At 38.3% G+C, this 12304-nt stretch overlaps 1 protein-coding gene across 2 annotated transcripts in view; it reads right to left on the bottom strand.

The window, feature by feature from the left end:
- Positions 1-12304, bottom strand: part of LOC134819448 (tyrosine-protein kinase Fer-like) — a 35204-nt gene that overhangs the window by 1274 nt on the left and 21626 nt on the right. For both annotated transcript variants that reach the window (XM_063829403.1, XM_063829404.1), the window contains 5 exons: positions 10837-10992; positions 8400-8500; positions 5540-5725; positions 4959-5064; positions 1212-1315 (listed from right to left, as the gene is read on the bottom strand). In XM_063829403.1, coding sequence (XP_063685473.1) covers positions 1212-1315; positions 4959-5064; positions 5540-5725; positions 8400-8500; positions 10837-10992 — 653 coding nt within the window. The remainder of the gene's footprint in view (positions 1-1211; positions 1316-4958; positions 5065-5539; positions 5726-8399; positions 8501-10836; positions 10993-12304) is intronic.

Raw genomic sequence — 12304 nt, 5'->3', positions numbered from 1 at the left:
GAGGAGTATATTTTATAACCAGTACTATTGAACCAAGCTGTAAATCACAAGGGATCGGTAAAGCTGGATAACGGAGAGCTGTATAACTTGTTAACATCAGACACTGTGCCGTTACCATGGTTACACCACACTGTGCCGTTACCATGGTTACACCACACTGTGCCGTTACCATGGTTACACCACACTGTGTTGTGTACACGTATAATACAACTAACTATGAAATCATTGTTGTTGTTGTTTTTTGCAGGAACGACACTAACTCCTTAAAATATATTCCAATCAAATTATATTGTACATTACCATCAATGTTTTTAAAACACTACCTTATAGTCATAATATCTGGGGGTTCAAGTTACCTGGTATATGTTCGGAGGTGTGTCTCTAGACTTAGTATCAGTTACCTGGTATATGTTCGGAGGTGTGTCTCTAGATTTAGTATCAGTTACCTGGTATATGTTCGGAGGTGTGTCTCTAGACTTAGTATCAGTTACCTGGTATATGTTCGGAGGTGTGTCTCTAGACTTAGTATCAGTTACCTGGTATATGTTCGGAGGTGTGTCTCTAGACTTAGTATCAGTTACCTGGTATATGTTCGGAGGTGTGTCTCTAGATTTAGTATCAGTTACCTGGTATATGTTCGGAGGTGTGTCTCTAGACTTAGTATCAGTTACCTGGTATATGTTCGGAGGTGTGTCTCTAGACTTAGTATCAGTTACCTGGTATATGTTCGGAGGTGTGTCTCTAGACTTAGTATCAGTTACCTGGTATATGTTCGGAGGTGTGTCTCTAGACTTAGTATCAGTTACCTGGTATATGTTCGGAGGTGTGTCTCTAGACTTAGTATCAGTTACCTGGTATATGTTCGGAGGTGTGTCTCTAGACTTAGTATCAGTTACCTGGTATATGTTCGGAGGTGTGTCTCTAGACTTAGTATCAGTTACCTGGTATATGTTCGGAGGTGTGTCTCTAGATTTAGTATCAGTTACCTGGTATATGTTCGGAGGTGTGTCTCTAGACTTAGTATCAGTTACCTGGTATATGTTCGGAGGTGTGTCTCTAGACTTAGTATCAGTTACCTGGTATATGTTCGGAGGTGTGTCTCTAGACTTAGTATCAGTTACCTGGTATATGTTCGGAGGTGTGTCTCTAGACTTAGTATCAGTTACCTGGTATATGTTCGGAGGTGTGTCTCTAGACTTAGTATCAGTTACCTGGTATATGTTCGGAGGTGTGTCTCTAGATTTAGGAAGTCTATATCCTGCATCTATCTGGTCCTTAACATCTCTGTTACTCATATCGTTATACGGATATCCACCTGTAGATAAACTGCTGTAAGTAGACTGTAAAGATTACGAGCAGTTCGAGACTTGCCTGTGTGATATTTATACATAAAGGGGATTGTAAACTGAAGATTACGGGTAGCTTGTGCCACAAATCCCAGAGCGCGATAAGGACTTCTATAGTTCTATACAATGTCCTTCGGTCGGCTCAGCCGAATGATCGGGAAATCAGTAATTGAGAGTTAAATGAGGAAGGAAATCAGTAATTGAGAGTTAAATGAGGAGGGAAATCAGTAATTGAGAGTTAAATGAGGAGGGAAATCAGTAATTGAGAGTTAAATGAGGAAGGAAATCAGTAATTGAGAGTTAATGAGGAAGGAAATCAGTAATTGAGAGTTAAATGAGGAGGGAAATCAGTAATTGAGAGTTAAATGAGGAAGGAAATCAGTAATTGAGAGTTAATGAGGAGGGAAATCAGTAATTGAGAGTTAATGAGGAAGGAAATCAGTAATTGAGAGTTAAATGAGGAGGGAAATCAGTAATTGAGAGTTAAATGAGGAAGGAAATCAGTAATTGAGAGTTAATGAGGAGGGAAATCAGTAATTGAGAGTTAATGAGGAGGGACGCTGCCAACTATCTGGATTAGGAGCACCAATCATTACACTAATGTTAGTGTACTGTAAACCTGTAGTACTAAAGACATTAGCAGCACGGGTGGTTAAGTGGAAGACACAGAAAACTAAGCTTTACTGGACTATTTACTGCATATAATACAATAACATTTTAATCTTTGGCCATTTTAAAGCACTAATCGGTATTTAAACTCATTACTCAATGCTTAATGCTTATGTTCATTTTCTGTTTTCTTTTATCAATTTCGTAGCAATGATCCTCTACATCAAGATAATAATTATAATGGTATGTGGCTTTACTTTTACTGTTATGACAACAAATTCGCCAATTCCTCAACATGCCGTCACATGGTTTCCTGCTCCTACTCCTGCTGTTCCTAAATCTCCTGCTGTTCCTAAATCTCCTCCTGTTCCTAAATCTCCTCCTACTCCTACTCCTCCTGCTCCTACTCCTCCTGCTCCTACTCCTCCTTCTTCTCCTACTTCTCCTGATCATAATAAACCCCAGCATTATATAACCCAAAATTATATAACCCAGAATTATATAACCCAGAATTATATAACACGTAATAATGATGCCTACACAACCGAGTTCAAGAACTCGGGAAAATATTACCCATCAACTGATTACCCATCAACTGGTGACGCAGAGTTTACTACGATGATCCCACCTAAAATGCTCACAAAAGAGCGGGATACAAAGTCTAATGCTACAGTTGGCTGTGAGGAAGCTAAAAGTATGCTGCTAAATCTAATTGCTAGTTGTAACAGCACCCTGGCAGCACTGGGACTCATCTCGAACCTTATTATCGTATTATACTACAAGAACAACCAAACCAATCTCCCATCTGCTCTTTACTTCCGGAACGGACTTTGTGATATCATCAGTGCTATCGGATTCTTGCTTCAAGTCCCTTCTGTTGTTTCTATCATGAACAAAGCTACCCCGATAAGCCTGCCTCTTCTCAGTTACTTGATAACAACAGTTTCTGTTAGGATGAGTGTCTTCATGAACTGTGTGCTGGGTGTGGTCAGATGTATCAACATTCTCAACCCTTTCTACCGGGTGAACAGAAAGAAAGTCACACTCTCTACCTCCGTCTACTTAGTTGTCTGGACTGCAATAGCTACCCTTGATGTCTGATTTTACTCAACAAAGGTTGGACTTACAAGTAAAGTCTACCTGATTAAATCTATGATTCTGAAAGCTGAACCAGGATTTTCCATTACCAGCCTCACCGGATCTAAAGGAGCAGTGCTGACCTCACTTTCCCAAGGAGAAATTGTCTTGGTGCAGTTCCTTACACCCATAGTTATTCCAGCTCTGCTATACTTATGATAGTCCAGATAGTTCATCTGAATAAAATGCAAATTGTGCGTAGACCTGAACAAAATCCAGCAGCCACGGATAAAGATGTTTCAGGGAAAATAAAAAGCAAGAAAAGAGGAAAGCAGAGTAGCAATGAGAAGGCAGCCACCACGATCCTGATTGTTACCACGATATTTGTGCTGACCTCAATCGTCTCTGTTGCTGCGTGGCTGGTGGTCTACAGAGACCACCTTGGAGGGGGAGACAAGATAAAGAAACTCTCCCTAGTAGAACTGGGTATCATCTACTTCTCTGCTTCTACTCTTCCTCTACTCTGCTCTACGCTCACTCCTCTTACTCTACTCATTAGAAGTAATGTCATGCAGCTCTATCTACGGAATGCCTCGAGGAAGCAGTCGAGAACAGTTTCGCTCAGCAGAACTGAAACAGTTGAACTCCAAGGAATTTCCAACTGCAGACGTTGAAGACAACTGACAATACTGCCTTTCAAGTAAAAGACAGACTCGAACATTTAAACACACTTAGCTGCAACAGAAATTTTAACTATTCGAGAAATCTGGTGGATTCGTGTAGTGTTTTTGAGTCTCATGATTTGATAGTTCTTTTATTCAAATTTCTGATTGTTTCTGAATAGACTCAGTGAAGACAGATTCTAATGGAAATAAATAGCTGAATAACGTATCGACATTTCTACGTCATACTCATATTCTGAAATAGTATTAATTCAATTATAACGATCAATATTCACATTAAAAATTTGACGACGAAATTTATTTCAAACAAAATATATAACTGTAAAATAGTTATCAACCGTAAATAGTTTTTAACGAAATCGGAGCAAATATGAACATAAAACTGACAACATACCGAGAACTATGGTGGGGAAACATACAGACCGATCAAGTGCAGGTTCGACGAGCATTACCGTAGTGCGGCAAATCCAACAGCAAAATCTTACGAAGATAAGCCACTAGCAAAGCACTACAGGGAAAGTCACCCTCAACACAAAGGCCCCCCAAAACTTAAACTTCAAATCGTAGATAGAGGAACATCACTCATCAACAGAAAGATTAAAGAAGCCCGATTTTTAGTTGAAAATAAACCAACACTCAACGATAAAACAGAGTTGAACAATCTAACACAGTTTTTAGTTGAGTGACGTGTAAATAGTAATATTCTCGTTTAATTCTTTTATCTCTTTTAATCTTTTATCTCCTGTATAACGTCACGCTATTCGTTAATTTTCAGATGAGCCCTATTTGATAAATGTTGTCAGTTTTATGTTCATATTTGCTCCGATTTCGTTAAAAACTATTTACGGTTGATAACTATTTTACAGTTATATATTTTGTTTGAAATAAATTTCGTCGTCAAATTTTTAATGTGAATATTGATCGTTATAATTGAATTAATACTATTTCAGAATATGAGTATGACGTAGAAATGTCGATACGTTATTCAGCTATTTATTTCCATTAGAATCTGTCTTCACTGAGTCTATTCAGAAACAATCAGAAATTTGAATAAAAGAACTATTCGAGAAATGTAGTAAAGTAGTAATAAGTTTTTCATGTATAATTTTAAGTTGATTAGTTGTAGACGGTCATTGTTAACAGCTTTTTTTTCTCTTAGCAATTTATAAGTAGGACTCGCTACAGAGGGGCTCCTATATTACCGGGGGGGGGGGGGGGGGGGGGGGGGGGGGAGCTACATTACCTTTGTTGAAGATTTCCCACATGAGTATCCCATAACTCCAGATATCTGACTTAAACGTGTACGTCCTGAACATCAAGCATTCTGGAGCTGTCCATCTTATCGGGATCTGAATAATCACATAATTAACCTGATTATACACATAATTAACCTGGTTATACACTTAATTAACCTGATTATACACATAATTAACCTGATTATACACTTAATTAACTTGAATATTCACATAATTAACCTGAATAATCACATAATTAACCTGATTATACACATAATTAACCTGGATATTCATATAATTAACCTGAATATTCACATAATTAACCTGAATATTCACATAATTAACCTGATTATACACTTAATTAACCTGAATACATGAGTAATACTGTAATTATAATTTCGCTTCAGAATAAGTAATATGAAATTCAGAGTTACGTTATTTGAAGGATTTGGTTATTATATAATATGTTCAGCTAACAAGTTAAACACTTTGCAAATGTTACTATCAATTATTATACAGTACATGTTTCTAATATGTTGCTATAGCAAGCAATATGTTACTATAGCAACCAATATGTTAGCAACAGTACCTGTTTCATCTTGCTGATGTAGATGCTATTCTCCCCCTGGTATCTGGACATGCCAAAGTCTGATATCTTCAGTAACGTGTGGTTGTGAACTAAACAGTTCCTCGCAGCTAGATCACGGTGGATATAGTTCTGAGTATGTAGGTAGAGCATACCGGCCGCTGCTTGCTCGCAGTAGTGGACTAGTTGCTGAAATTAATAATTAACCTGATTATACACTTAATTAACCTGATTATACACATAATTAACCTGATTATACACATAATTAATCAAGTGGTCTTCATCCAGTTAACCTTTTCTCATAAATCTGCAAAGTTACAAGTCTAAACTAGATAAAACATGGAAAATTAGATGCCCCCTCCCCTCTCCCTCTGTAAATAATTCTAATCTTTATAGATTGCAGTGGTCCCTCCCCCCTGTAAATAATTCTAACCTTTATAGATTGCAGTGCCCCCTCCCCTCTCCCTCTGTAAATAATTCTAACCTTTATAGATTGCAGTGGTCCCTTCCCTCTCCCTCTGTAAATAATTCTAACCTTTATAGATTGCAGTGGTCCCCCCTCTCCCTCTGTCAATAATTCTAACCTTTATAGATTGCAGTGGTCCCTCCCCTCTCCCTCTGTAAATAATTCGGACCTTTATAGATTGCAGTGCCCTCTCCCCTCTCTCTCTCTGTAAATAATTCTAACCTTTATAGATTGCAGTGCCCCCTCCCCTCTCCCTCTGTAAATAATTCTAACCTTTATAGATTGCAGTGGTCCCTCCCCTCTCCCTCTGTAAATAATTCTAACCTTTATAGATTGCAGTGCTCCCTCCCCTCTCCCTCTGTAAATAATTCTAACCATTATAGATTGCAGTGCCCCTCCCCTCTCCCTCTGTAAATAATTCTAACCTTTATAGATTGCAGTGGTCCCTCCCCTCTCCCTCTGTAAATAATTCTAACCTTTATAGATTGCAGTGGTCCCTCCCCTCTCCCTCTGTAAATAATTCTAACCTTTATAGATTGCAGTGGTCCCTCTCCCTCTGTAAATAATTCTAACCTTTATAGATTGCAGTGGTCCCTCCCCTCTCCCTCTGTAAATAATTCTAACCTTTATAGATTGCAGTGGTCCCTCCCCTCTCCCTCTGTAAATAATTCTAACCTTTATAGATTGCAGTGGTCCCTCCCCTCTCCCTCTGTAAATAATTCTAACCTTTATAGATTGCAGTGGTCCCCTCCCCTCTCCCTCTGTAAATAATTCTAACCTTTATAGATTGCAGTGGTCCCTCCCCTCTCCCTCTGTAATAATTCTAACCTTTATAGATTGCAGTGGTCCCTCCCCTCTCCCTCTGTAAATAATTCTAACCTTTATAGATTGCAGTGGCCCCTCCCCTCTCCCTCTGTAAATAATTCTAACCTTTATAGATTGCAGTGGTCCCTCCCCTCTCCCTCTGTAAATAATTCTAACCTTTATAGATTGCAGTGGTCCCTCCCCTCTCCCTCTGTAAATAATTCTAACCTTTATAGATTGCAGTGGTCCCTCCCCTCTCCCTCTGTATATAATTCTAACCTTTATAGATTGCAGTGGTCCCCCCTCTCCCTCTGTAAATAATTCTAACCTTTATAGATTGCAGTGGTCCCTCCCCTCTCCCTCTGTATATAATTCTAACCTTTATAGATTGCAGTGGTCCCTCCCCTCTCCCTCTGTAAATAATTCTAACCTTTATAGATTGCAGTGGTCCCTCCCCTCTCCCTCTGTATATAATTCTAACCTTTATAGATTGCAGTGGTCCCTCCCCTCTCCCTCTGTAAATAATTCTAACCTTTATAGATTGCAGTGCCCCTCCCCTCTCCCTCTGTAAATAATTCTAACCTTTATAGATTGCAGTGGTCCCTCCCCTCTCCCTCTGTAAATAATTCTAACCTTTATAGATTGCAGTGCCCCCTCCCCTCTCCCTCTGTAAATAATTCTAACCTTTATAGATTGCAGTGGTCCCTCCCCTCTCCCTCTGTAAATAATTCTAACCTTTATAGATTGCAGTGCCCCTCCCCTCTCCCTCTGTAAATAATTCTAACCTTTATAGATTGCAGTGGTCCCTCCCCTCTCCCTCTGTATATAATTCTAACCTTTATAGATTGCAGTGGTCCCCCCTCTCCCTCTGTAAATAATTCTAACCTTTATAGATTGCAGTGGTCCCTCCCCTCTCCCTCTGTATATAATTCTAACCTTTATAGATTGCAGTGGTCCCTCCCCTCTCCCTCTGTAAATAATTCTAACCTTTATAGATTGCAGTGGTCCCTCCCCTCTCCCTCTGTATATAATTCTAACCTTTATAGATTGCAGTGGTCCCTCCCCTCTCCCTCTGTAAATAATTCTAACCTTTATAGATTGCAGTGGTCCCTCCCCTCCTGTAAATAATTCTAACCTTTATAGATTGCAGTGGTCCCTCCCCTCTCCCTCTGTATATAATTCTAACCTTTATAGATTGCAGTGGTCCCTCCCCTCTCCCTCTGTAAATAATTCTAACCTTTATAGATTGCAGTGGTCCCTCCCCTCTCCCTCTGTATATAATTCTAACCTTTATAGATTGCAGTGGTCCCTCCCCTCTCCCTCTGTAAATAATTCTAACCTTTATAGATTGCAGTGCCCCCTCCCCTCTCCCTCTGTAAATAATTCTAACCTTTATAGATTGCAGTGGTCCCTCCCCTCTCCCTCTGTAAATAATTCTAACCTTTATAGATTGCAGTGGTCCCTCCCCTCTCCCTCTGTAAATAATTCTAACCTTTATAGATTGCAGTGGTCCCTCCCCTCTCCCTCTGTAAATAATTCTAACCTTTATAGATTGCAGTGCCCCTCCCCTCTCCCTCTGTAAATAATTCTAACCTTTATAGATTGCAGTGGTCCCTCTTGCAAGATGGAGAGCAAACTTCCATTGTTCATGAACTCCATGACAATATAGTACGGCATCTCGTCACAACAAATACCTGAGGTTGTTGGGTAAGTACGGCATCTCGTCATAACAAATACCTGAGGTTGTTGGATTAATACGGCATCTCGTCACAGCAAATACCTGAGGTTGTTGGGTTAGTACGGCATCTCGTCACAACAAATACCTGAGGTTGTTGGGTTAGTACGGCATCTCGTCACAACAAATACCTGAGGTTGTTGGGTTAGTACGGCATCTCGTCACAACAAATACCTGAGGTTGCTGGGTTAGTACGGCATCTCGTTACAACAAATACCTGAGGTTGTTGGGTTAGTACGGCATCTCGTCACAACAAATACCTGAGGTTGTTGGGTTAGTACGGCATCTCGTCACAACAAATACCTGAGGTTGTTGGGTTAGTACGGCATCTCGTCACAACAAATACCTGAGGTTGCTGGGTTAGTACGGCATCTCGTCACAACAAGTACCTGAGGTTGTTGGGTTAGTACGGCATCTCGTCGCAACAAATACATTAGGTTGTTGGGTTAGTACGGCATCTCGTCATAACAAATACCTGAGGTTGTTGGATTAATACGGCATCTCGTCACAGCAAATACCTGAGGTTGTTGGGTTAGTACGGCATCTCGTCACAACAAATACCTGAGGTTGTTGGGTTAGTACGGCATCTCGTCACAACAAATACCTGAGGTTGTTGGGTTATTACGGCATCTCGTCACAACAAATACCTGAGGTTGCTGGGTTAGTACGGCATCTCGTCACAACAAATACCTGAGGTTGTTGGGTTAGTACGGCATCTCGTCACAACAAATACCTGAGGTTGTTGGGTTAGTACGGCATCTCGTCACAACAAATACCTGAGGTTGTTGGGTTAGTACGGCATCTCGTCACAACAAATACCTGAGGTTGCTGGGTTAGTACGGCATCTCGTCACAACAAGTACCTGAGGTTGTTGGGTTAGTACGGCATCTCGTCGCAACAAATACATTAGGTTGTTGGGTTAGTACGGCATACATGTAGTTTTTAGGTGGTTTTAAGGTGGCTGTTTTTTTAACAAACTAATGAGCTAATTAACCAAGAACTTCTTACCCAACAATTTAACTACATTCTTGTGTTTGAACTTCTTACCCAACAATTTAACTACATTCTTGTGTTTGAACTTCTTACCCAACAATTTAACTACATTCTTGTGTTTGAACTTCTTACCCAACAATTTAACTACATTCTTGTGTTTGAACTTCTTATCCAACAGTTTAACTACATTCTTGTGTTTGAACTTCTTACCCAACAATTTAACTACATTCTTGTGTTTGAACTTCTTACCCAACAATTTAACTACATTCTTGTGTTTGAACTTCTTACCCGACAGTTTAACTACATTCTTGTGTTTGAACTTCTTACCCAACAGTTTAACTACATTCTTGTGTTTGAACTTCTTACCCGACAGTTTAACTACATTCTTGTGTTTGAACTTCTTACCCGACAGTTTAACTACATTCTTGTGTTTGAACTTCTTACCCAACAATTTAAGTACATTCTTGTGTTTGAACTTCTTACCCAACAATTTAACTACATTCTTGTGTTTGAACTTCTTACCCAACAATTTAACTACATTCTTGTGTTTGAACTTCTTACCCAACAATTTAACTACATTCTTGTGTTTGAACTTCTTACCCAACAATTTAACTTCATTCTTGTGTTTGAACTTCTTACCCAACAATTTAACTACATTCTTGTGTTTGAACTTCTTACCCAACAATTTAACTACATTCTTGTGTTTGAACTTCTTACCCAACAATTTAACTACATTCTTGTGTTTGAACTTCTTACCCAACAGTTTAACTACATTCTTGTGTTTGAACTTCTTACCCAACAATTTAACTACATTCTTGTGTTTGAACTTCTTACCCAACAATTTAACTACATTCTTGTGTTTGAACTTCTTGCCCAACAGTTTAACTACATTCTTGTGTTTGAACTTCTTACCCAACAGTTTAACTACATTTTTGTGTTTGAACTTCTTACCCAACAGTTTAACTACATTCTTGTGTTTGAACTTCTTACCCAACAATTTAACTACATTCTTGTGTTTGAACTTCTTACCCAACAATTTAACTACATTCTTGTGTTTGAACTTCTTACCCAACAATTTAACTACATTCTTGTGTTTGAACTTCTTACCCAACAATTTAACTACATTCTTGTGTTTGAACTTCTTACCCAACAATTTAACTACATTCTTGTGTTTGAACTTCTTACCCAACAATTTAAGTACATTCTTGTGTTTGAACTTCTTACCCAACAATTTAAGTACATTCTTGTGTTTGAACTTCTTACCCAACAATTTAACTACATTCTTGTGTTTGAACTTCTTACCCAACAATTTAACTACATTCTTGTGTTTGAACTTCTTGAGAGTATCTGCCTCCTCAAGGAATTTGTCTCTGAAAGAATCTGGATCTCGGCAAGTTTTTACCGCTACTTCACGTGAATTAGTCAGCAGTTGAGCTTGATACACGTCTCCAAAATTACCTGTTAGAGAGAAGTATAAGTAACTTTGAACGAATTAAATAATTAACTAATTAATTAAGAGATTAATTAACCAATGTTAGGACATATCTTAAGAGGACAGGAAGACTCACCAGCATACACCTCTATGTTATTTGCTATAAATTCTGATATTTTTATGGAAGGGAGACGGGGTAGACCATGTTTAAACTTATTAGATGTTATTAGAAAAGACTTGACTAGTAGAAATCTTGATATTAGACTTAAGAATTTGACTGATTTCGAAGACCTTAGATTTTTGGCTTTAGATAGGGAGGAATGGAAGAAGTTAGAAGATGGTTGATGTTTTTGTTTTCTTTTTTATGCGTTTTGATATCTATAAGGTGCCTAGGATGCTCTTTTAAAGAGATATTTCGTACTTTGAAAGATTTACTACTGAATTAACCAATTAATTAAGAGTTTAATTAACTAATTAATTAAGAGATTAATTAACTAATTAATTAAGAGAATACTACGAGCTGACTGATGGAAATCGCTCACTTAATACAATATTGAAATATAGGAATTGATAGCATGCGGCAACTTCAAGTAACAATATGTGAATATGTGTGTACTTTGTCGGAAAATGCATTACTTGATGCCATTAATTAAGTGTGCATGAATTTAATATGATATGATATTTTTAATGTTTATACGTATAACGTATGCATAAATATATACAAAATCTTGTGGTATTTATGCAATCGAAGCAAAATTCACATACTGTACAGCACTGGCATGCACATTGCACAATAGCGGTATTGAAAGCAGATAAAACATCAAACACAATGAAATATTAATTTGGTATAGACAGACATTTTGCAATATTTGTGAGATAATAACAATATTACTGTGTTTTGCTATAAGACGGTTAATGCACTGCAATTCTCCGGATATTTTAACCATTTTCAGAGACCTAATTACTGTTAATTAATTAATTAACTAACTAATTAACTAATTAATTAACTAATTAAAGTCGAGCCAGGGATTGTGATACTGTATATAATTACAATGCTTTAGGCATTAGAGCCTGTAAAAACATTTAACTACTGTATACACCTACTACTCCCGACTCTCAAACAGCGTGCAAAGGACGGTCAGCGATGTAAACCGATCGCAACTACCATTCATAACACACATAACGCCAACAAGCACACGAATTATATTTAAACTTATCCCTCGGCGCGCGGAATAAATGGATAGCAGTCCAGAGTGCGTTATACGTGAGGCGTGTTGTGTTATAAACTCCTCCGGGATACTGCTACTTTGGGATCAGTATTAAAAGTAGATGCGGAGA

Source organism: Bolinopsis microptera, chromosome 8 (assembly GCF_026151205.1).
Source record: "Bolinopsis microptera isolate Bmic1 chromosome 8, MBARI_Bmic_1.0, whole genome shotgun sequence".
Lineage (NCBI taxonomy): Eukaryota > Metazoa > Ctenophora > Tentaculata > Lobata > Bolinopsidae > Bolinopsis > Bolinopsis microptera.
This window is presented reverse-complemented; position numbering and strand designations above follow the sequence as displayed.